The sequence below is a fragment of the Melospiza melodia genome, chromosome 12 (assembly GCF_035770615.1).
Source record: "Melospiza melodia melodia isolate bMelMel2 chromosome 12, bMelMel2.pri, whole genome shotgun sequence".
NCBI classification, from domain to species: Eukaryota; Metazoa; Chordata; class Aves; order Passeriformes; family Passerellidae; genus Melospiza; species Melospiza melodia.
The window spans coordinates 25,945,998-25,969,593 of NC_086205.1; the positions used below are offsets into that span (position 1 = coordinate 25,945,998).

General features: G+C 39.7%; 1 protein-coding gene across 3 annotated transcripts in view; it reads left to right on the forward strand.

Moving 5' to 3' along the window:
* SI (sucrase-isomaltase) overlaps positions 1-23,324 on the forward strand; it is a 55,508-nt gene extending 32,184 nt beyond the window's left edge. For 2 of the 3 annotated variants that reach the window (XM_063167389.1, XM_063167390.1), the window contains exons 17-42: positions 745-794; positions 2,138-2,308; positions 2,780-2,929; positions 4,207-4,413; positions 5,225-5,379; positions 6,424-6,592; positions 7,431-7,527; positions 7,935-8,047; positions 8,139-8,264; positions 9,026-9,154; positions 9,259-9,366; positions 9,462-9,524; positions 9,775-9,906; positions 10,513-10,597; positions 11,581-11,719; positions 13,729-13,862; positions 14,410-14,444; positions 14,536-14,652; positions 15,811-15,959; positions 16,476-16,560; positions 16,654-16,710; positions 17,310-17,434; positions 17,674-17,762; positions 18,911-18,960; positions 20,139-20,306; positions 22,619-23,322. In XM_063167389.1, coding sequence (XP_063023459.1) covers positions 745-794; positions 2,138-2,308; positions 2,780-2,929; positions 4,207-4,413; positions 5,225-5,379; positions 6,424-6,592; positions 7,431-7,527; positions 7,935-8,047; positions 8,139-8,264; positions 9,026-9,154; positions 9,259-9,366; positions 9,462-9,524; positions 9,775-9,906; positions 10,513-10,597; positions 11,581-11,719; positions 13,729-13,862; positions 14,410-14,444; positions 14,536-14,652; positions 15,811-15,959; positions 16,476-16,560; positions 16,654-16,710; positions 17,310-17,434; positions 17,674-17,762; positions 18,911-18,960; positions 20,139-20,306; positions 22,619-22,693 — 2,978 coding nt within the window. In that variant the 3' untranslated portion in view covers positions 22,694-23,322. Of the gene's footprint in view, positions 1-744; positions 795-2,137; positions 2,309-2,779; positions 2,930-4,206; positions 4,414-5,224; positions 5,380-6,423; positions 6,593-7,430; positions 7,528-7,934; positions 8,048-8,138; positions 8,265-9,025; positions 9,155-9,258; positions 9,367-9,461; positions 9,525-9,774; positions 9,907-10,512; positions 10,598-11,580; positions 11,720-13,728; positions 13,863-14,409; positions 14,445-14,535; positions 14,653-15,810; positions 15,960-16,475; positions 16,561-16,653; positions 16,711-17,309; positions 17,435-17,673; positions 17,763-18,910; positions 18,961-20,138; positions 20,307-22,618 lie in introns of all 3 variants that reach the window. The other variant, XM_063167391.1, reaches the window with a different exon arrangement.
* Positions 23,325-23,596: the final 272 nt, after the last annotated feature.

Here is a 23,596-nt window from a genome sequence, read left to right on the forward strand (position 1 = left end):
CCAGGGAGGTGTCTGAACATCAATATTGGAAAACTTTATACATTCCACTTGCACATCTCCTCTTCCTTGTGGCCTGTGCCAACAGCATCTCCCAGGAAAGCTCCCAGGCCTCTGCTTTTTGGAATTCAGTGAAAGCTGGGGCTGCTTTTCAGAAACAGAGCAGTGATTCAGCTGATCATTGCTGCCATAAATCCAGCAGGCCTGGGGTGGCTGCTGTGCCTGGGGGCCACAGCTCCACGTGCTCCAAAGCCATCGCTGCCCTCCCTGCCGCTGCCCAGCACAGTGGCTTTGATCACATTTTGTATTTCTTTTTCCTGGTCATGTGTTATTTCCTCTCTTATGGTTCCATGGCATTTATCATTATTATCATCATCATCACCATTATCTTTGTGTGAAGAACCCTTACTTAGATCACATTAAAGGATTAGTTTTGATCAAAAATTTTGTATTTAAGACAAACTAAGAAGAAGAAATAACGGTACAATAAAAAAAAAACCACTACATTTTAGAAGAGCTGCTTTCAATGAATTTTTGTGGAAACAATTAGGCCTCCTGGGAGGCTGGCCAAAGGAAAAAGGGCCATTTCAGTTCCTCAAAGAAACATTAGCAAATATTTGAGTTGCTTAGTGCAGCTTTGAATGCAGTCCTAATAATTAAGTTTATTGGTCTCTAGCAGTGGCACAGCCCTGCTTTAATTTCATTCTTTTCTGCACTCCAACTGTAACTTATTTCTTTACCTTTTAGGCACAATTGACAATAAGGCCTACATTTACTATGAGTTTAAAGTTTCCAACGTAAGTATTTGATTTTAATTTCTGATTTTTATCCAGGATCTTTTAAGAGCATTATTTTCTCTCTTTATCCTCCTGTAAGATTTGCTGGAAAACAAAACATTTGCCAAAGCCAAGAGGAATCATGTTCAAAATACTCCCTTTTAACTGGGATGAAATCTGTGGTGTTTTTTTCTCCTATTTAATAGAAATATCTAAATAACTCCTATTTCCTTCCATGTAATAAACTCAGCAGCAATATTCACTGAACAAGAGAACTCTAAAGCACAAGAGGCATTTAAAGCAGTGTCAAAAAGGACAAGCATGGTGTGTTTGTGATCCTCAAAATAGTGGCACTGTAAAAAATATATATTTTTATTCTGTGAAAATACAGCTGAATGTCTCCAAAGAGTGAGGGAGACCCACACCTTGCCTGAACCCTCAGAAACTACATTGGGATTAAGTTTTATTGTGCTATTTTAAGCTGAAAGTGCCTTTGCAGGGTTCATGGACGTCAGGGTGGAGTCCCGATAGTGTTTCTATCTAATATTGATAGTAGCTATCACCAAACAAGGATTGCCAACAGCATATTATGTAATAATTATGTAACATATTATCTGTACAATGGTAATTATAATAATAACATTAATCTTGGCTAAAGGTATTCATTCCTTTGCCATGATGGAAGAACATAAACTACATGAGAGAATGCAGAGGAACATGAGTGAAGCACATAAATTAGCAATGTTTTAAATCATAACTAATCAAAGAATCGTTTGTAGATAAGACAAACGATTGTTGCTGTTGGAGTTTGAAACTCCAGCAGCCAATTCACGGCCTGCCTGTGATGACATTTGAATTAACAATTAACCTCAGGGTTCCCAGGGAGGGCAATGGGGAAGTTCCACACACGTGTCACAGCCATGGTGCGTTTCCTCTGCTTGCACTCTCCATCTGAAAAATAACTAATGGCACGGAATAGCAAGTGGTATTTTTTATATATTAGTGGTATTTTTTATATATTAGTGGAATTTTTAATATATTAGTGGTATTTTTATATCAAGAGAAGCGAGAACCTTTGAATGTTGGAACCCAGCGAGTCTGGAGTTCACCTGCCCTGTCACAGACCCACCCCAGCCTTTCTTTACTTCCCAAGCAAGGAAAAAAAGCTGAAACACAATTCTGAAGATTGGTTCATACACGGTATAAAAGCTTTATTGTGATAACAACAAGCAGAGCAATTATTAATATGTTTGGAAAAAGATATTGGTTTATTTATGCTACAATGTGAAAATATTCATAGAAAAAAAAAAGTTAAATCAGGAGATTTTTAAAAGAAGAATATGACCACTGTAATTACTTTTCAGAATGTTCTGCAAATGACTGCTACACACAGCAATTATGTTGATCCAAACAACCTGAAATTTGAGGAAATCAAGATATTGGGATTGTCCCAGGAAATAGCATCAGTTAATGTGACTCAGAACAATGCTGTGCAGAATTATATCCCTGATCTCTCCTATGATCCTGCAACAAAGGTAAAGCAATAACAGGGAAATGGAAAGTAAACATATTTAAACGTGCATCAACTTTATTTTATATATTGCAACGGACAGTACTCAGTGCCAATGTTGTTTCAATGAAATACAATGTGAATTTTATTACAGAATAAAAGTACAATTGCATTCAACTCTGCTGCATAAAAGTTCATCTAAGTTATGCTCACAGTGCAGCAGACAGCTTATTTCATGTATTTATTCCTGTTTGCTTCCAAGGAAGCTGTGGCATTAACTCCATATTTTTAGAGTCTTAATTATTCAGATTTTATCTGTAAAAATATCAGTTATGTGTGTTTGTAAAAGTGACACCGTATCAAATCTTACAGGATGGGGTTTTATGAATTTTCAGGTTTTAGTATATTATACTTAAGGACCAGCACCTCTCCTGACTGAAGGACAGCTGGATGGGATGTAACGTTTAATAACTGTTTATTGTTTCATATTTATAAGGTTGCTCTTATAAAAGGACTTCAGCTTGAGCTGGGAAAATCTTACACAATCCAATGGACTCTAAAGATGAATTTCAATGAAAGATTTGATTGTCATCCTGGCCCTAATGCAACATTAGAAAAATGTCAACAACTTGGCTGTTCCTGGGAAGTAAGTCATTATTTCTCCAAACTAATTAGACAAAAAAAAAGAAATAAAATCCAGAATAAAAGGATTTCCTTTGTGGTTGTTGCAGAATAAAAGGGCTCTGGGAGATTTGTCAGGTTTCAATAAAATGGGCCTCAGCTGGACTGTACTGATGGAATTTATTTACCTCAGTAGCTGACAACCATTTAAATTCTACCACATTGTATCAGGAGTTGAGGAAAAATGAATATTTTTTTGAAAGATGAACAGAAATAATATTAGAGTTAATTAAAAACCAGAAGAGCATCTTCAGCTGCCCCTTCTGCCTCGGTGGCACCATGGCCTGCAAGGCTCACCCCCTTTGTGTCACTTTTGTGTCACCCAGGGACATTTTAAGTCAAATTAATTCCTCTGGATCTCAGTTTGACAGGGAACCCTTGAATTCCACAAAAAAATCTTGATTCATTTGTAAACTTGTTTATATCTGCATCAAGGAGCTACTTCTAAACCTTCATCTCCAACATGAAGTTCTTAACCACGTGGTTTTATGTATTAATATTATCAATTATTAATAAACATGTGGGAGCAACATGGCCTGGTGGTGCTGAACTTCAGAGAGTGCCTCCAGCTAAATTATTCTCAGCTCTTCTAAATCTAAAATGCCCCTTTTGGGCCATTTGTATAGGAATGAAATCCAAAATTCAGTGCTGGCTGCTCCAGCACCAGCACCTGCTGAAGCAGTTGATGAGCTGCTCTGGTTTTGTTGCACTACTAAAAGGATTTTTTGTAATTTTGGACATTTGCAAATGTCAGGAGATCTCAGATGAGTAGGATGTAATTTTCACTGGATATATTAAGGATAATTTGTGTGAATAAAGCCAGTGAAAGATCTGCTCTGATGCTGCCTGAGTATGAAATGGGTTTTGGGTACATCTCCTTGAAGGCGGCCAGAGAGAAATGGGATTAAAAGGGACGAAGTTTGGGAATTCCCACAAGCCAAGATTAAACCATGCTGAGGGATTGATCTGAAGATCACAGAGATGGGGAAATTAAATCCTTCTTAATTGCACGAGGATTCAGTTTCCTGACTGAACTATTTGTGCACCCTTCACTGGATGGCTTCATTACACCTGAGTCAGCATAGAGACTATTCTCTATTATTTCTTTATTCAGGATTCCATTAATTTCCCCCCCAATTCCACACTTGACACAGATCTGATTAAAAAAAGGATTCCATGCTAACACCTAATAAAAAAATCCAGCAGATTTGCTAACCTGAAACTCCTTTCTGTTTGCATCAGGAGACATCAAATCCAGATATTCCTTCCTGCTACTACAGCTCCAGCAATCCTTATCTGGTAGAGAAACTTGAGTATTCCCCCACTGGAATTGTGGCCACCCTCAGCCTGGATGACTCCAAGGTCAGGGCTAACGAGGCTCACACTGCCCCAATCAGCACCCTGCGCCTGGAGGTGAAATATCATCTCAACAACATGCTGCAGTTTAAGGTAAAGCCAGCCCAGAATCCCTCAAATGTTTTATTTATGGAAATTCAAAGGGCTTTTTATGGCCAAATTTATATTTCACAGACAGAAGCAGCCTTGTGTAAATATGCCTCTCCTTCTAAGAAATTATTATTGCTCTTAGCTTGAATTTTTTTTTTTGTCCTAACATCCTAGCACTCAATTTTACAAAGAAATTACATGAATCAAAGGTGTAATAGCAGTGTATGTGTGCAATGTCAACCAGGAACTTTGAAACTGAAAGTGTTTTGTTAATATGCAGGTAAATTTATCTGTAAGTGCTCTCATGACTCTACAGTTTATTTTTACATCCACCATTGCACTTCTGCTCTAAAATTGTCCATGCACTGTTGTGTGACTGCAATTTATTGCCATGTGTTTAACAATATTGAGCTAAGTGGTCAGACATCAAAAACTACCTTATATCAGCTTTCAAAATACAGAAAACCTGAAAAAGAATCCTAAAAGTTGAGTGAAAGAAGAACTAGAAAATTATTTATCACGCTTGCAAAGTATATACACCTACGTACAAAGTATATACAATGACGTATGTACACCTATATTCTGAATAGAAGTATATACTTTAAATTCATGTAGATAATTAGATGAGCCATGCATGATCCAAAACAAATCTTTAAGGTTGGTTGGTTGGGATTCTTTTGCCTCCCAACAAAATCCTGTGAAAGGCCAAGACCATGCATTTGAAAGAAAATACCACAGCCGGTGTTGGAAATCTGAATCTGATACAGATTTTGAAACAACTGGCTTGCTTAAATAAACTGATTTTTCTTCCCAGATCTATGATTACCAAAACTCACGGTACGAGGTCCCTGTGCCCCTGAACCTGCCCAGCTCCCCCTCGAGCTCGAGCCAGGAGCGGCTCTACGACGTCTCGGTGCAGATCAAACCCTTCGGGATCCAAGTGCGCCGCAAGAGCACGGGGACGGTCATGTGAGCCACTGCCACCCTTTCTTGGGATCTTTTGCCACACGGTTTTGGTGGCTTTTTTTTTCATGCCAAACCCTCTCTCTCTGTGCACGTGCTGGAGTGAAGAACACGCTGAAATGCGGCTCTGAAGGCTGCTCCTTGTGCACTCCCCGAGTTTTCTGGGAGGCAAAAGGATTTTATGCAGTTCCTAAAATATTCCTTAGGTGACCACAGCACTGCTCATTAAGGATTGGCCTGACCACAGTTCATTAAGGATTGGCTGTTTGGGTCAGTTTGGGGAATAGTTAAGGAAAAAAATAGAAGGAAGTGGTGTCCCAACTAACTCGAGATGGGTTTTGGTAACAACACAACAGATGAGTCTGGCAGGAGCCTCATTTTTCCTTGATTGAGTCAGAGCTAGAACACAGAGAACAGTTGAGTGTGTTAGGTTTTTTTATTCAAAAAGCTAGTTTTATTTAATTTTTTTAAGTACTCAAAACTTAATTGTGAATTGGGTTTCCTTTGCCAACCAGAATAATAATTCAACCTGCAATTGAAGCTCCTGGAATGACGAAATTCTCTGGCAGAGCCCACCAGGCTGCACTTTGATTTCTAACTGGAAAGATGCTGATTTATAATAAATGTGACCTGTGAATGCAGTTCCAGTGTGATCTGCACAGAAAGCTCAGTGAACTGTAAAAAGCACTTTGTTTACTATATTCCGTGTGGCTCCAGTGCTTGGTCTGGGAGAAAAATAGAATTGCAGTGTACTGCAATGCATTTTCTCTCTAAATTGTCAAAATACGATACAACTTGCTGGGCACGATGCCTGTGTGCTATTCCTTTTTGAAAGATAGAGGGTTTGGTGTCCCTAAACTCTTCAGCAATTCTTGCACACCCCCATTTCATCTCCTTTAAGTTTTTTTTGATAACCCCAACAGTTTTAGCCCGCTTTTACTGAAGAGTGAGATCTCCAGAGAAAAAGAGCGGCTCAAAAGGAATTGTCTGCCAGAAACACGGCCCTGAGGTTGCTCTATTCTAATTTTCCCTTTCCTCTTCCCACTTCAGCTGGAACTCAGCCCTGCCCACCTTCACCTTCAGCGACATGTTCATCCAGATTTCCACCCGCTTGGCATCCCAGTACGTCTACGGCTTTGGGGAGCACGAGCACCGCAACTTCCGTCACAACATGAGCTGGAACACCTGGGGAATGTTCACCAGGGACCAGCCTCCAACTGTGAGTGGGCAAAAAAGAAGAAAATGTGATTTCTGAACCGTTCGGCCCGACTTTAAAATCCAGTGGATGTCTTCTGGTGTTGAGCATTGGTTCTGAGTATATTTATCAGTTTACAACTTCGGATGGTGGCTCCATGGCAAATGTCTTCTGTAAACCCATTATTTGTGACCTGCAAGTACAATGTGAGGAGCTCAGGCCCTCAGACAGATGTTGGAAGGTGACAGATGGCTTAGGAGTAGCAGCACGTTCCTCCTTTTTTTATTCTCCTCTCCTCATTGTTCTGAAAATTAGACATGAGTCAGAACAATTCCTGTTGCTTGGGGATTAATTTAGTACTTGCACAGGTAAAGCAGAAATCTTATCTCTGTTTATTTGTCTTATTTCCTACAAGATAGCAAATTTCCAATTATCAGGGAATGGCCAATGAAATAGCAGCAGCTAATTGTATCTCTAACTTCCAGTTCAGGCTGGAACACATTTTGAGAAAATTAAATATAATGTCACCAGCACCTCCTGAGCATGCAGACACCTGGTTCTGTTTGCAAAGAAGGGAAAGGTTTGTCCTGAGGAAGCACCTTCTCATTAGTGAAATTTAATTGCAGCAATACCTTTGTTTTCCTTCCTGCCTGAGCAGCCTAGACAAGCTTGACAAATTGTGAAGCTCCAGGTGACCTTCTGCAGGTCTGTTTTGTGGTTAGGGAGCATTTAGGTGCATAAATTTAAGGTTTATTTGCTATGTTTGGCAATTGTCCCATCTTTTATGAAATTTATTACCAAATGTTAATAAGCAAATGTTTGCAATGTTTTTCCAGTAAAATATATTTTATTTTATTTGCAGTACAAGTTGAATTCCTATGGTTTCCATCCATTTTATATGGCTCTTGAAGAAGATGGCAATGCCCACGGAGTTCTCTTGCTTAACAGCAATGCAATGGGTAAGAAAACCTTCATTTTATCTCATAAAATCATGGAATGATCTGGTTGGAAGGGACATTAAAGCTCATCCTGTTCCACCCGCCTGCAGGGACACCGCCCACTGTCCCAGGCTGCTCCAAGCCCTGTCCAAGCTGGCCTTGGGCACTTTTAGGGATCAAGGGACAGCCAGAGCTGCTCTGGGCAACCTCAGGGCCTCACCCCCCCTCACATGGAACAATTTCTTCCCAATATCCCACCTAAGCCTCCTCTCTGTCAGTCTGAAGCCATCCCCCTTGTCTGGTCCCTCCAGACCTGTGTAAACTATCTCTTCCCCATCCTCCTCCGCGTGCTCCATTTTTACAGCGAGTGTTTTGCACCGGCGGCAAATCCAGGCCTCCTTTTCTCCCTTCCCTCCCTCCACCTGCAGATGTGACCTTCCAGCCCACGCCCGCCCTGACCTACCGCACCATCGGGGGGATCCTCGACTTCTACATGGTGCTGGGCCCGACGCCCGAGCTCGTGGTTCAGGAGTACACCCAGGTGGGAGCCTGGCTGCTGCTGGGCCTTGGCGGCTGGGCTGGGCTTGGCTTCTCTTCCCCTCCTCACCACGAGCACCCTTTCCCCTCTGCAGCTGATCGGGCGCCCCGTCATGCCACCCTACTGGTCCCTGGGATTCCAGCTGTGCCGCTACGGCTACGCCAACGACTCCGAGGTCGCCCAGGTCGTGCAGGAGATGAAGGCGGCTCAGATTCCCCATGTACGTTGGCAGCAAATAACTCTGGGAGCAAATAACAAATAATTTGAGCTTTTGGCTTCGTAGCCAAAAGCTACGACTAAACTATGACTAAATCCATTTAAACACTAAAGCAGTAACCCACCCAAAAACACCCCCGATGCGCTAGAGAAGAGCAGGTTTTGTGCCACAGACTCTGGGCTGTGTTAAAAGCTGCTTAACTTTTTTAATTATTCACACCAAAAAAATGACAGAAAGGAGCAGTGATTAAGAAAAACCAACAGGGAGGAAAATGAAGAGCATAATTTCATTGCCATAATGCTCTGTGTCAAGTCAGCTGTGATTTGGCCCAGGTTGTTGTCGGCGTAGTAGGAATAGCACCTAGTCCTAACAAAATTAGGCTATAAATTGAACGTGGATTCATTTTAAATATAATAATATCAATTATTCAATAGAGAACAGGTATTCCCATAGTTTCCTTAGAGCTATGGAAATATAGGTTACGCAGTTTCTGTGTACATATGTATAGACAAATCAATTTTTTTCTCTATTTTGTTATCAATTTCTCCCTTCAGTTTAGATGTAGCAGTGAAAAGTTTATTTTGGTTTGGACTTGCTCACAGATTGTGTAATATTCATTTAACAACTTCAGCCTGAAGTTACCACTGCTTCCAATTTTACACATTGAAAGTTCCATATTTTACTTATTTTGGCCAATTTTCAGTATTTGGCAAAAAAGAGGAAAAATAATTTAAAATTAATTGTTGGGTTTTTTTTAACTGCAGGATGTCCAATATGTAGATATTGACTACATGGAAAGGAACCTGGACTTCACCCTTTCCCCACGTTTTGCTCGATTACCGGCTCTGGTCAACGAAATCAAAGCAGATGGAATGAGATTTATCATTATCCTGGTCAGTTTGGAATATAATTTTTAAATTCAAATGCAGCATCCCAAAATGGAGAATATATTCAATGTGAGTTTTGAGCCTAAGGGTAAAAGTGTTTCTATTTGTAGGATCCAGCTATTTCTGCGAATGAAACCAATTATCCTGCCTTCACCAGAGGTGTGGAGCAAGATATCTTTGTACAATGGCCTAATAGCAAAGAAATTTTATATTCCAAGGTACTGTCCAGGGATGAGTATTTAACTGTGTGTTGTTTGTGCTCAGCTTGTATTTAGTGTGGCTTGATTATTTTAAATATTCTTTGTCCCATTAGGTCTGGTCGTTTCTTCCCAATGTCCAAATCAATGAGTCACTGCCTCATGAAGACCAAGTAGAGGTAAATACTGACATGGTTTGGTTCTGGACTCAAATATAGACATTAATCAATTAAAATAGCAGCAACTGATAAATCTCATGGCAGGAATAAAGTGCAGAAACTGGTTTAGCCTTCCTAAAAGCCAAAAAAATTATAGAACAAGCAATTATTTTTTGTTGTGTTTTAATTGTTTTTTTTTTTAATTCCAGAGTTTTAACTATGGAATACCTTCAGTCCTCTTACCTGTCTTGTTTTCCTTCTGTTTTTACAGAACTACGTATCCCATTGTGCTTTCCCAGACTTCTTCCGCAATGCCACAACGGAGTGGTACAAGAGGGAAATCCTGGAGGTTTACAACAATCCCGACCCCTCAAAAAGCCTCAAGTTTGATGGGCTGTGGACTGTAAGTGTGGAGATGCATCTGATTTCAGGATTGCTTTTCTCTGCCCGACACTGGTGGAGAGGGCCCCAGTTCCTGATTCCCAGTATCTGCGCTGCTCTGGCAGAAGTATCCTGTGCTAAATTCCCCTTAGGGAAATGTTGGACTTGATGATCCTGGAGGCTGTTCCCTTGAAACAAAGAATTGCTGAGTCACAGAATGATCTGGGTTGGAAGAGATCTTGAAAATCTTCTATTCCCACTCCCTGCCATGGCAGGGACACCTCCCACTGTCCCAGGTTGCTCCAAGCCCCAATGTCCAGCCTGGCCTTGGGCCAGGGGCAGCCCCCGCTGCTCTGGGCACCCTGTGCCAGGGCCTGCCCACCCTCACAGAGAACAATTCCTGCCCAAAACCCCATCTAATCTTGCCCTCCTTCAGCTCAAAACCATCCCCCTTTTTCTATCACTCCATGCCCTCAAGGAAAGTCCTTTTCCTGCCTTTTTATGCAAGCTCCTTTATGGAACATGGGATTTCCAGCTAAGGCTCCTGAGGAACCCTGCAATGCTGCTTGTGTGTAATTCAGAATTTATGGAGTTCTGTAGCAAACTAAGAGTTTTACTCTGTTTTTAGGACATGAATGAACCAGCAGCTTTTATGAATGGCGCCATGGGTGGCTGTAGGGACGACCTCCTGAATTATCCCCCCTACATGCCTCGTAAGTCTGATTCCTCCTTACAAGAGTTTTAGGTTTTTCTGGTTCCCAAATAAATTCTTATCTGGTATATGGGGCATAAAAGCTGAAATAAAGATGGATTTATAAACCCACAGATCCTCACTGACGTGGCCCTTTATTCCTGAGATTATGGGCACACTGCAAGCCCAGGCATTTCAGCAGGAGCTGTGCAGCACTTTGTAAAAAAAAGTTCTTTCCAGCTCCTCACTGCATATGGATTTTGGTCCCTATTTTGTGTCTAAGTGCTTTGCTTGAGGCATGCCAGAGAATTGAGCTCTCTGTTTTTGCCCTTTTCTCAGATGAATAATGCAATTAATTAAATATTTAGAAAATATCCATGTGTCTCCTCTCATTACCATTTGTGTGAGCAGTCAAATGCTTGAAATGCTTCGCTTTCTTAGCTCGGCTTTCCTGAAGTACTGTGTAAAGTAGTACTAATTAGGATTATTTATTAATGGTTTATTAGCATACTCTTGCTGCTTACTGTTGTATTCAGGTTTCATGAGTGGTTTCTCATGAATTTCCAGGAAATAAATATTCACACAGAGAGATCATATCCCCATCACATCCATTTTTCTGTTTATGTGATTAGTGTGACAGCGTTCAAAAAGACTTGAAATATTTTCTGATCTACTCTGTTTATTCTTTGAGCCTCTGTAGTAAGAGCATCTGTAACTGAACTATTAAAACATTCACAGGCTCAGATACCTGCATAGGAATACTGGAAATATTTCATTTTGGAAATGCTGTTTTTATAATTATAAATAAGTGACAGGCTCAGCAACCTGCATAGGAATATTGTAAATATTCCATTTTTGAAAATGCTATTTTTATAATTATTAATAAATGACAGTATAAAGAGACTGAATGCCTAACAGATTATGAAAATGAAGAAAAAGTAATTCAAATGATTACAACATGATTATTAATAATAATAATAAATACATTTCTTCCCTCTCCACAAGATTTGGGATATAGGGATGTAGGATTAATCCACAAAACTCCATGCATGGAAGGTCAGCACTACCTCCCAGATGGGACCGCAGCCAGACACTACGACGTCCACAGCCTTTATGGATGGTCCCAAGCCAGACCCAGCCTGGAGTAAGTGCTTTGCGTGTTCCATGCTGCCTCCAGGACATGTTTGATGCCTCAAGGAGTGGGAACAGAGGCTAGATGGAGTTAGGAGTAATAAAAGTGGATATTTATTGAAATGCCTTCAGAGGCCACAGCCATGGCTCTGCTGGATGGCTCCAAGATGGGAGCAAAAGAGGGTTTGGTCACAAGATCTCACATTTTCATAAATTTTAGTCCATTTGCATACAGGAGTTAACTGTCCAATTAATAGCTTCAAATTATGAAGTTTCATCCTCCTTGCTTGCTTGCCTGCCCTCCTCTTCTCACGTTGTTCATGTTTTGGGCCTGCAGTTTGACAACAAAGCTCAGTTGCTGTTGGGAGCTGAATTTCCCTTTCTTATTCCTGTTATCCCAAAGTCACTCAGTGATGGGCTCAGCCTGGGGCAGGTCCCTCTTGGCTCTGTCAGAAAAGAGGAAACTCCAGAAGTTCCTCACCAGAGCCACCCCTGCCAAGACCTTGTTGTGCACACCCAGTGGAGCAGACAAGGATTTGATAGGAAAAGGAATATCACCATCGTTCCTGTGTTTTAAATATGAACTGTTTTCCTCTGTTTTGTGAGGCACTGCAACAGAAATCACTCCAGTAAATCTCACAGCTCACACAGATACTCTCACACTGGAAATTTATAGCAAATGTTATCTACAATATATATATATACATGTGTTTCAGTCCCAAATTTATGTTTTGGCAGTAACCGAAGGGGTACTTGTGAAACTGAAGAAATGCGATAATTTATTTTGATACTAAACCACCCAAACAGAAAGATTATTTGCACACAAAACTCACAAAAGACTCTAACTGAGAAGTGAACATCAGTATTTTATGTAACCTGGTGTCATTTCAGTCCTCCATCCGTTAGACACAGGAACTTTGGGATATTGCCTCAATGCTGTTCTTTTGTAATGAGGTTTTTGCATAGCCAGAGTCCCTATTAGCGAATACAGGAACTGTTTGGAGGTAAATGCAGCCTTTGTGACCTGAATAATTATTTTTCATGGATAGAGCTACAGAGCTGCAGGGCTGAGGCTCCAGGCACTGAACACTCAGGTCCTGCTGATCCCTGAGCAGTTCTACACGTGACATTTGCTGTCTTCACTTTTGGAATTTTGGCTGCCACTTCCAAAGCATTATTGACAAAGGGAAAGCAAGCAGAGAATTAAAGTGTTGGACAATATGTTATAAAGGAATAAAGGATCCCAGGAAAGTTACTGTTTTCTTGGAGGAAATAATTGTGGCACATTAGTCTGGTTTAATTGCTGTGGTAATTTAAGTGACTTGTGCATCTTTGCTGTAATTATGGTGTCACTAAAGCTGCAAATCCTATAGAAAAATAAGCAAATAGTGCTTTATTGAAGCAGCAGTTTGGGCAATTATGGGGCTCTTACACTGGAGAGCAGTGGGACTTAATCAGGATGATTTTCTGACTAATGTTCATATTGATATCCTGTCACTTTGGTCTTTCAGAAGGGACTAAAAGTCCCTGACCCTTTTTTTTTTAAATTTCAGCAGCTTTTAATCAACTAAACTTATCCTGAGAGGTCCAATATTCCTGCTACCTCTATTTTCACTCTTGTGAGCCTTTTGGTTTGATATCTGCTAAATTATTTCCGAATGTTGCTTCAACTTTTTGGGTACTTTAAGAAAGGATTGACGTACCCTCGCGCATGTTGTGGAGCGCTTAGAAAAGTTTTGCCACATTCAAATTTTCCCAAAGAGGACTTAGCCTGAGCTGGAAAACTCCTTTTTAATCCCTCACGTTTTCCAGTTCTCTTTGCTGCTGAGGTTAGCCAGCTTTGCTGGGATTGTGTCTGGATCGTGCAGAATTGCCACAAAAAGCACGAAAGGGTGGATGTTTATGATGCAGCCCTTCGCTGGGATAACACAAACCCAGACATTTCCTCCCAGGGGCTCTCCTGCAGTAAGCTCTGGTGCAGTGTTTCTCCTGTAAGCCGTTTCTGTGCCGTTCCCAACGCAGGGCTCTGCGAGCTGCCACGCAGGAGCGCGGCATCGTCATCAGCCGCTCCACGTACCCCAGCAGCGGCAGATGGGTGGGACACTGGCTGGGGGACAACACGGCAGCCTGGGACCAGCTGCACAAATCCATTATTGGTACGTGCCAGGGAAAGGGGCTGCATGCCTGGGAGCACCCAGTCACGGAATGGTTTGGGTTGGGAGGGACCGTAGAGCCCTAAATCCAGTTCTGGCAGGGACACCGTGCACACGTCAGGCTCCTCCCAGCATTATCCAACCTGGCTTTGCTTCTCCTTCACCTCCTTGCTTGTTGTATTCCTGGGATTTTTACCTGCAAAAATTTGTTCAACAAGCAGAATTTGTGGTCAATTCCTTTTTCCTTCTTTCTTCTTACTTCCTTCTGTACCAGGTGCTGGGAACTCCTTGAATTCCCTTGGGATCAGGTCCTTCCATGCCCTGTGTCTTGCCACTCATTTTTTGTTCTTTGCTCCTGTTCACCCACATTCCATCTCCTTCTGTAGCAGGAAAACACAACACATTAGAGAAATTGTGGGGCTTGGATTTGTTTTTTTTCTCTTCTGAATCAGTAGTGTAATAAACACTTGCATTTTTGTTGCATTTTTTTCTATGCAACAAAAATGTAAAAAAAACCCGGCAAGTAACTCCAATTTATTTCTCTTTTCAGGCATGATGGAGTTCAGTCTCTTTGGAATATCTTATGTAAGCTAATGAGTTATTAACTTCTATTTAATTACCGTGATGCTGTACATGATAATACAGTTTTCCATTTGGGTTAATCTGAATATTTCAGACAGGAGCTGATATCTGTGGCTTCTTCAAAGACTCACAGTATGAGTTGTGTGTCCGCTGGATGCAGCTGGGTGCCTTTTACCCATTTTCCAGGAATCACAATGAGAAAGGAACACGGGTGAGTTTCAATTTTTTAATAGTTATTAGCAGCTGGGCCTTTGCAACACACAGGCAAAATCAGACAGAAAATTGCACAACTGCCCTGGCTCAAAAAAAAAAAAAAAAATACATTCCAAGTCAAATGGAGAAAAACACAACACTTTTGGCGCTTTATCAACTGAAAATTGTCATCATTTCTATGCTGGCTCTGCTGTGAGCCTCCCCATCACCTGGGAGGTTTTGTGCCCACAGAGGGGCTGCTCTGGGATTTGGGCACTTGAAGGAAGCCCCTTCTAAAACTTTGCTTTCACTGAATCTGAACTCTGCATATTTTCCCCTCTGTGCCATTTGGATTTCAATGAGCTACAGAGGAGCTAAAATGGAGATTTTATGGCAACTGACCTCGGTGCTCTCAGCCCTAATTGCCCATAATTATAGGACAAATGAGAAAATGGGGCAGTGTAATAAGATGCTGGAGTGAGACTCAGGAATTTGTGTGCTCTGCCTGTTTGCCACCATCAGATATTGTATTTCTGCTGAAAGGAAAGGGAAATAATTGCCTAAATGTAGGCTAAGGAGTGGAGTGGAGAAAGCTGTAAAACAAGATAACTGGGAGAATGAAAAAAAGGGAAACAGCACTTGTGTTGCAGGGAAAGCTTCAGGTCCAGCAGAGTGGAGCTATTTAGATGGCAAATATCTAATGGATTAAAGTCTCCTTTTCAAAGGCAGCTGCTTTATCTCACAGCACACACCTTCCACAGGCCCTGAAAGCCTCAAAATGCAGATTCAGGGTTATCGTGGTGCTTCCAGCCCTGCCCAATTTGCCAAGGTATTGTTCCTACATTTAATAAAGACTTGAGGCTCTCCTGACACCAGTCCTTGGTGCCTCGGGCTCCTGGGTGATGTGCCCTGGGACGTGTCACACCCTGGGGACACTTTGCATTAAACATTTTTACTGTTTCCCCTGGGTTTTTATCAGCTTTCCTCTTTCTAGTTCCCCTCCTGGGGCTGACAATGACAGCCACAGTTTTCACGTGCTCCTGAGGTGAAGAATAAACAAATGAAGATGCTCTGCTTCAGAGAGGAAATTCCCTCGGTTTGTTTGGCTGTGTGGATTTGCTTTTTTTAACTTTCTCACGCAGTCCAACCCAGCTTCTCTAACAACACTCCCTTTCAGAGGCAAGATCCTGCTTCCTGGGATGAAGCTTTTGAAGACATGTCCAGGAATGTGCTGAACATAAGATACACCCTGTTACCTTACCTCTACACCTTGCTGCACGACGCCCACGCCGATGGCAGCACCGTGGTCCGCCCCGTTCTCCACGAGTAAGTGCAATTCCCCTGCTCTCCTCACCAAGAATTCCCATTAAAACTCCTCCAGTTGTGACCCCCTAACAACAGAGGTGTCTCTTTGTTACAGCATTCACCCTTCAATCAAAAAATACCAAGTCTTGGCTGGGAAAAATGGAGATTTTGCATGCAGTGACTTACTTTTTACAAAGCTCAGAAAGCAGTGGCTGAAATTAAAAAGTCTGTCCCAGTCTGTCCAAGATTTTATTACTGTAAATAATAAGTGCAAGACTTTTAGAGTTTTGTTGTCCCAATGTACTGAAAAGCAAAAGCAGAGAAATGGACCAAAACCCCTAAAGCTAAGCACTAAGTTTCATTTCTCTGAGTGTCACATCAGGGTCTTTGTGCAGCCATTAACTGATCTCTGAATTATTAACAGCAATAATGAGGAAACAGATCCTAGAAAAGAGAGTAGGTGAAATTAGTGCCAGAGAAGGGGGTTCAAGGAGGAGCTCTCTGGGAAAGCTCAGCTCTGGCTTCTCCTCCTGGCAGGTTTGTGGGAGACAGGAACACGTGGGACATCGACGAGCAGTTCCTCTGGGGTCCTGCCCTGCTCATCAGCCCTGTGATGAGAGAGGTGAGCTCTTAAACTTATTTATTACTGAAAGGCAGTTTAACTAAGCTTCACTTTTTGATCTGAGGTGCCTAAAATTTGTGTGTTTACTTGCAGAATGATCGGAGTGTGGTGGCTTACTTCCCCGATGCCCGCTGGTATGATTACCACACAGTAAGTCATCTTAAAAAAATTGTATTTTAAAACTTGGGTTTTCTGTCTTTTCACAGTGCTGAGCGTGGCAGGGAGGTGGGAACATTCTCTTGCCTAATTTGCATTTAATAGAAGTTCTTAGAAACATAAAAAGAAATAATAAAAATCCTCGATTCCTTTATAATAATGTATAATAACATGACCAGAGTTATGAGAAATGAAAAGGCAAAGTTAATACCTTTAATTTAGAATTCTTTTCACTTTTTGTAACCTTCAAATGATACACAGAAGGTTTTTGTAATGGAATGCTCTAACGAAGAAAGAGAAAACCAGATTTAGCTGTGTAATTTTTCCTGGAAAATAATAAAAGATTTGGAGATAGGAAGAGCAGGATCAAAACTCCCTTCATTAATCACAGGTTTGCGTTTCACCTGCTTGCCCCTTTGGTTCAGCTGCCATCACCCATGGTCAGGCCTGGCGTTTTTACACCCAAAATTTCAGGGTTTCTCTTATTAACAGTTACTCCTGTAGTAACAACTCCTAATTAACCTGTCTAGAGAAATATTACATTTTATTCTGAAGGAAAACTCTGTAAAAACTCCTATTTTTTTTGTCCACAGAACTCAGATACTGGCTTTAGGAAACAATTCCAAAATCTATCGGCTCCTTTGGATCACATCAACCTGCACATCCGAGGTGGATACATCCTGCCTTGGCAAACACCTGCTAGAACAACTGCTTTCAGGTAGGAACAAGTGAAAATTTTGAATTTTATTTGTCTTTTTGCTGGTTTTTGGTTTTGTTTGCTGGTTTTGTTTTGTTTTGTTTTGTTTTTTTTCCATATGGTCTTTAGTAGTATGGGATGGGAAGATGGCTGTGGGAGGCCAGTTGGGTGGTACATGACTTTTCTGGAAAGGAATTACCATTTGGGGAATACGGAATGTGAGCAGCTGAGGGAACTGAGAGGAAATTGTGTTTGCACAGCCGGAAGAACCCGATGGGACTCACGGTGGCCCTGGATGATGCTCAGTCTGCAGCAGGACACCTCTACTGGGACGATGGGGTTCGCATTGGTATGGCCAGCCCTTCTTCCCTCCCTAAACCCCTTTTTATTGCTGGATACTGCCAAGGGAGGCTCCATCCCTGGGGACATTCAAAGCCCCAGTTCAAGCAGACAAAACCAAACCCAAGGATGTGAACTGGGGAGAGAGGGAGCAAACTCTGGGGTGGAAGGGATGGACTTGGCCAAGACCATTTCTGGGGCACAGATCTGAACTCACCTTCAGAGGCAAAACTGAAATGAAACCTGCAGACCAACTTCACAGAAACATGATCCTTCCTGACTGAAGCCACACCACGCTGTGATTTATTCATTAATGTGCTGTATAAATGAGCTGGTGCCCTGGGCCTGAGGAAAGGCAGGTAACAAAGGTTCCTCCTCAAACCTGTGGGAACCATAAGCACAGATCGTGTGAGAGGCTCTCATTCATTTCCTCAACATGGCTAAATTTAAGTTGTCTTCAGGTGAGAGACACTGAGCTGGCATTTCTCCTCCCCACCCAGAGAGCACTACCCTTGTAATAACAATTCCCACCAGGAATGCAGGAAATGTGCCCTGCATGGGGACCTGGAGGTGGTCCTTCACACGCTCGGCCAGCACTGGAATCCAGAAAGGATGGCCACATTTAGGGAAAGCTGGTGATAAATGGAATTTGGGTAGAGCATCTCCCAGGGTGACACTGCCAGGAGTGTGGGAAGGCAGGACAGGAGCCCCAGAGGGCAGTGACAGCTGAACCACAGCACTGGGGAAACACCAGCAGGGACTCAGAGAGGCAGTACCTCCATCAGGTGTCACCCGGAATTGTCACCTGGCCATGGAGGGGGATGTGGAAATGACTCTTCATTCCTTCAGTGTTTCAAACAAACATTTTTCTCCTCATCTAAACTCCCCTGATCTCCCTAGTGCTGTTTCTTTGCCTGCTTTTATATCTCACCCCTAAAATTTTCTCCTTTTATCCTCACTTCAGCTTTACATACACTGCAAGTATTTTATGCCTAATGGCATTCATCTCCTGGAAATGCACAACTTCTCTCTATTTACATATAAATACATCCCTTGTATTTGTAAGCTGTCAGTGGACAGAAATTTTGATAATGTGTTAAATGAGGTGGCCAGCAAAAGACATTTTATTCAATTTCTTTCATTCTTTCTTTTTCACAGATGCATATGAAGATGGTGTTTACCTGCTGACATCATTTACTGCTAAGCAGGTAATCACATTAGCTCATATTTATTTAATAGTCACTTCAGGTGATTTTTTTATATTTTTAACTATGGGTATTTCAGTTTGAGTATTCCTAATGTCTGTGTATCCCAACCTTATACTAAATTGTGCTAGGCTACAAGAAATGTGATTAAATTGTGTTAAGAATGAATTTATGAGTGAATCTGAAGAGTATTGTTAAGCGCAATTGTCAGATTTCATTTCCATAACCAGTGGAATATCTGGAAATAAATTAGGCTCTAATTACAGGGACTTTTGGCTTAAAAGAAAAGCTCTTTCTATTGCAGGAGAAAACACACTTTCTTATTTCATTATTTTCCAGTGTGCCACAATGTCTTCTAATTTTATCCACACTGTTCTTTCTTCTCATCTAATTCTGTCTTTGTCAAATAAAAGGGTGTTAATTGCTGAGGAAAGGGGTTTGTTTTGCTAACACTCAATATTTGCAGTTGTAAGGAGATTATAAAATAAAAGCACCTTTCCCTGCTCTTACAAAAACCTCCTAAGGAAAAGCCTAATTAAAGAGGTCTTGAATCAACCAACAGTGAGAAACACTCACCCTCTGAGCACCAAATACATGGGATTACGTCACAGCACTTTTGGGCGCATCCTAAAGAAATCCAAAATCTACTTAAAATCCCAGCAACTGAATGAGGGGGGGCTGTGAGTGCTGAGGGAGGGGATGGGGAGGCAGGAGCTGTTCTGGGAGGGAAAAAGCAGGAGGAGAAGAGGCTGGAGCAGCTCTCAGAGCACCTGGGAGGTGACACAGGGCAGGGAAGGAGGGCTTTGCCCTGCAGCTCTTGCTGCCCTGCCAGGGATTGAGAATTTCTTGTTCTTCACTCCTCAAATCAATCAGCTGAGTGGCAATTAAAGCACAGCAGAGCCCAGGTTAACAAAGTGGAGAAAAGCCTTCAGCATCTGAAAAATAAATAACACCACACAGGTATTTGGGAATAAAAATTGAGAAAAAACCAAACCTGGGGTGAGGACATCAAATGGAAAGCTGAAGTGGACTTCCCAGAATTAGAGAACGGTTTGGGTTGGGAGGGACACAAAAATCCTCTCATTCCATGGCAGGGACACCTTCCACTGTCCCAGCTGCTCTGGATTTGTACCAGCCTTATCCCAATCTCTGATATATTTGCCTTTCCCTCTTCCTTCCAGAACGCTCTGGAGATCACAGTTACACACCAGAATTACACGGACCCCAACAACCTGATGTTCACTGAGGTCAGGGTCCTGGGGGTGCCCAGGAACGTCACTCAGGTGACAGTGACACAGAACGGGGCAGCAGTCCCATCCAAGCACCAGCACGGCTATAGCAGCAACAAGGTGAGATGCTGCTGCAAGGGTTAAAAACCTGCATTTGTGCTCTTAAACCTCTGCAGGTTTAAAATTTAAAATATTTAAAGTATTTTTACTTACCATATTTAAGAAATATATATATATTTTTACCATATTAAAATTTTTATTAGCATTTTAAAAATATTTATATATTTACCAATGCTGCTGGAAGGGTTAAAAACCTGCATTTGTGCTCTTAAACCTCTGCAGATTTAAAATATTTAAAGTATTTTTACTTACCATATTTAAGAAATATATATATATATATTTACCATATTAAAATTTTTATTAGCATTTTAAAAATATTTATATATTTACCAATGCTGCTGGAAGGGTTAAAAACCTGCATTTGTGCTCTTAAACCTCTGCAGGTTTAAAATATTTAAAGTATTTTTACTTACCATATTTAAGAAATATATATATATATATATTTACCATATTAAAATTTTTATTAGCATTTTAAAAATATTTATATATTTACCAATGCTGCTGGAAGGGTTAAAAACCTGCATTTGTGATCTTAAACCTCTGCAGGTTTAAAATTTAAAATATTTAAAGTATTTTTACTTACCATATTTAAGAAATATATATATATATATATTTTTAGCATATTAAATTTTTTATTAGCATTTTAAAAATATTTATATATTTACCAATGCTGCTGGAAGGGTTAAAAACCTGCATTTGTGCTCTTAAACCTCTGCAGGTTTAAAATATTTAAAGTATTTTTACTTACCATATTTAAGAAATATATATATATATATATTTTTACCATATTAAAATTTTTATTAGCATTTAAAAAATATTTATATATTTACCAATGCTGCTGGAAGGGTTAAAAACCTGCATTTGTGCTCTTAAACCTCTGCAGATTTAAAATATTTAAAGTATTTTTACTTACCATATTTAAGAAATATATATATGTATTTAGCATATTAAAATTTTTATTAGCATTTAAAAAATATTTATATATTTACCAAATTTTAAAATATTTTACTTACCATATTTTAAATATATATATTTAGCATATTTAAATTTTTTATAATAGCCAATTTAAAATATTTACTATATTAAAAATATTTTTATTTAACATATTTACATATCTGTATATTTAGCATATTTAAAATATTTATATATTTAACATATTTAAAATATTTATATATTTGCCATATTTAAAATATTTTGCTTACCATATTTAAAATATTTATATATTTATCATATTTAAAATATTTATATATTTACCAAATTTAAAATATTTTACTTACTATATTTTATATATATTTAGCATATTTAAAAATTTTATACTGGCCTATTTAAAATATTTATATATTTACCATATTTTAAAAAAATTACTTACCATATTTAAAATATCTATATATTTACCATATTTAAAATATTTATATATTTACTAAATTAAAAATATTTTTACTTACCATATTTTAAAAATATATATTTAGCGTATTTAAAATGCTTATATTAGCCTATTTAAAATATTTATATATTTACCATTTAAAAAGTTTTATTTACCATATTTAAATATATGTATTTATCATATTAAAATTTTTGCATTTGCCTATTTAAAATATTTATATTTACCATATTTAATATATCTTACTTGCCATATTTGTATATTTACCATATCTAAAATATTTACCATATTTAAATATTTGTATGTTTACCATATTTTAAATATCTATCTATTTAGCATATTTGGAATTTTTTATATTAGCATATTTAAAATATTTACCATATTTAAAAATGCAAGTATTTACCACATTTAAAATACACATCTATTTACCATATTTTCTGAAATATGGTTTATTTTAAGAGGCACAAGCTGCCATCAGGTAATGGTATTTTAATATCATTTAATGCCATTTTTGGCAATGGATTTTGTTCCCCAACTGCTCCTTTCAACCTGGGAGATGTGACAGGAGAAAAACCTGCTCTGAGATTCTGCTGTTGACCTTTTGATGGAAAAAAATTTCATATGCACTGTTGAATTGCAATGTATTCCAAGTTTTTCTACTTCAAAAAATTCCGTTTTTAAAAAACAAAAGGAACCTCAGCTCTAAAAGAGCCCGTGGGTGAAGGAAGGGATCAGAAAGTCATGGTCAGACTCCCAAATCTGTGCTGGTTAAACTGTGTGTGTAGTGATATATAAACAAATCTAAATAAAAAAAGGGAAATAAATTCTTGCAGTTTAAAATGAGAATCCAGTTTCTCCCTGGAACACAGAAAACACCGTGGATCTTCAGGGCTCAGTTACTAAATGTGCATTTTGTGTGTTTTACCCCCAGGTCCTGAAAATCACCAATCTCCAGCTGACACTGGGCCAGAACTACACCCTGCAGTGGAGCTTGGAAGGACAATAAAATCGGCCACACCTCTGCATTTTCCCATACTTTTAAAACCACTTTTCAATTTCCAAAGTGCTTTTTTGTCACCCTGGAATGCTTTTTCCCTTCCCAACGCAGCAGGACAGTTCACAGCCAGGTGTTCTGTGTACAAAGCAGCCACGAGCTAGCAGAGCCAGCTGAGGATAAAGTTCATCTTTCAGAGTGAGAACTGAAGGGGAAAACTCTGTTTTTTAGAGTAGAATTCCTGTCTGACTTCATATCTGATTAATTTTGTAAAAAAGATGCAGTTGATGTTACCAAGGTGGATTTGAAGCTGTAATTTTGCCTATATTTAACTTCCATCCTAATTTTAATTATACCCATGCAGGTCATTATTATGGAGAATTTAAGGCCAGATAAAGTAGAAGCAAATGTTTTGAGATGACAGATTTAGCATGAAATAATGTTTCAAGATGTTGGTCCATAAAATATTCAGATACTTGAAAGAATAATTTGAAGTTGATGGGTTGTATGACTTCAGATTTGTGCTCCCTGTGTTTTAACTTGAAGTTGTAGAATAAAACCTGAAATTTTAAGGTTAATTAATGAATGTTGGTCTCTGTTTATTTCACTGAAGGAAATGTTGTTGTTACTGTGTGTTTACCATAATAATAATTCACATTAAAGCCTCCTTTTATCCCAAGAGAGCAGCATATGAACTGAAGAGACTGGGAAAACATATTTACAATTAAATTTGATGGGAACAAATGCTGCAGGAGGTAGTGGCAATCTCCAGTGACTGAGCTTTACATTCATTTCAAGGATTGTTCTTTGCTTTGAAATTCTGGGGTAAAAAACTCAATAACCAACATCTCATAGGTGGATTAATGCAATTATAGGGGATGAATTTATTGAAATTTCACTAGGATAGTGATATTG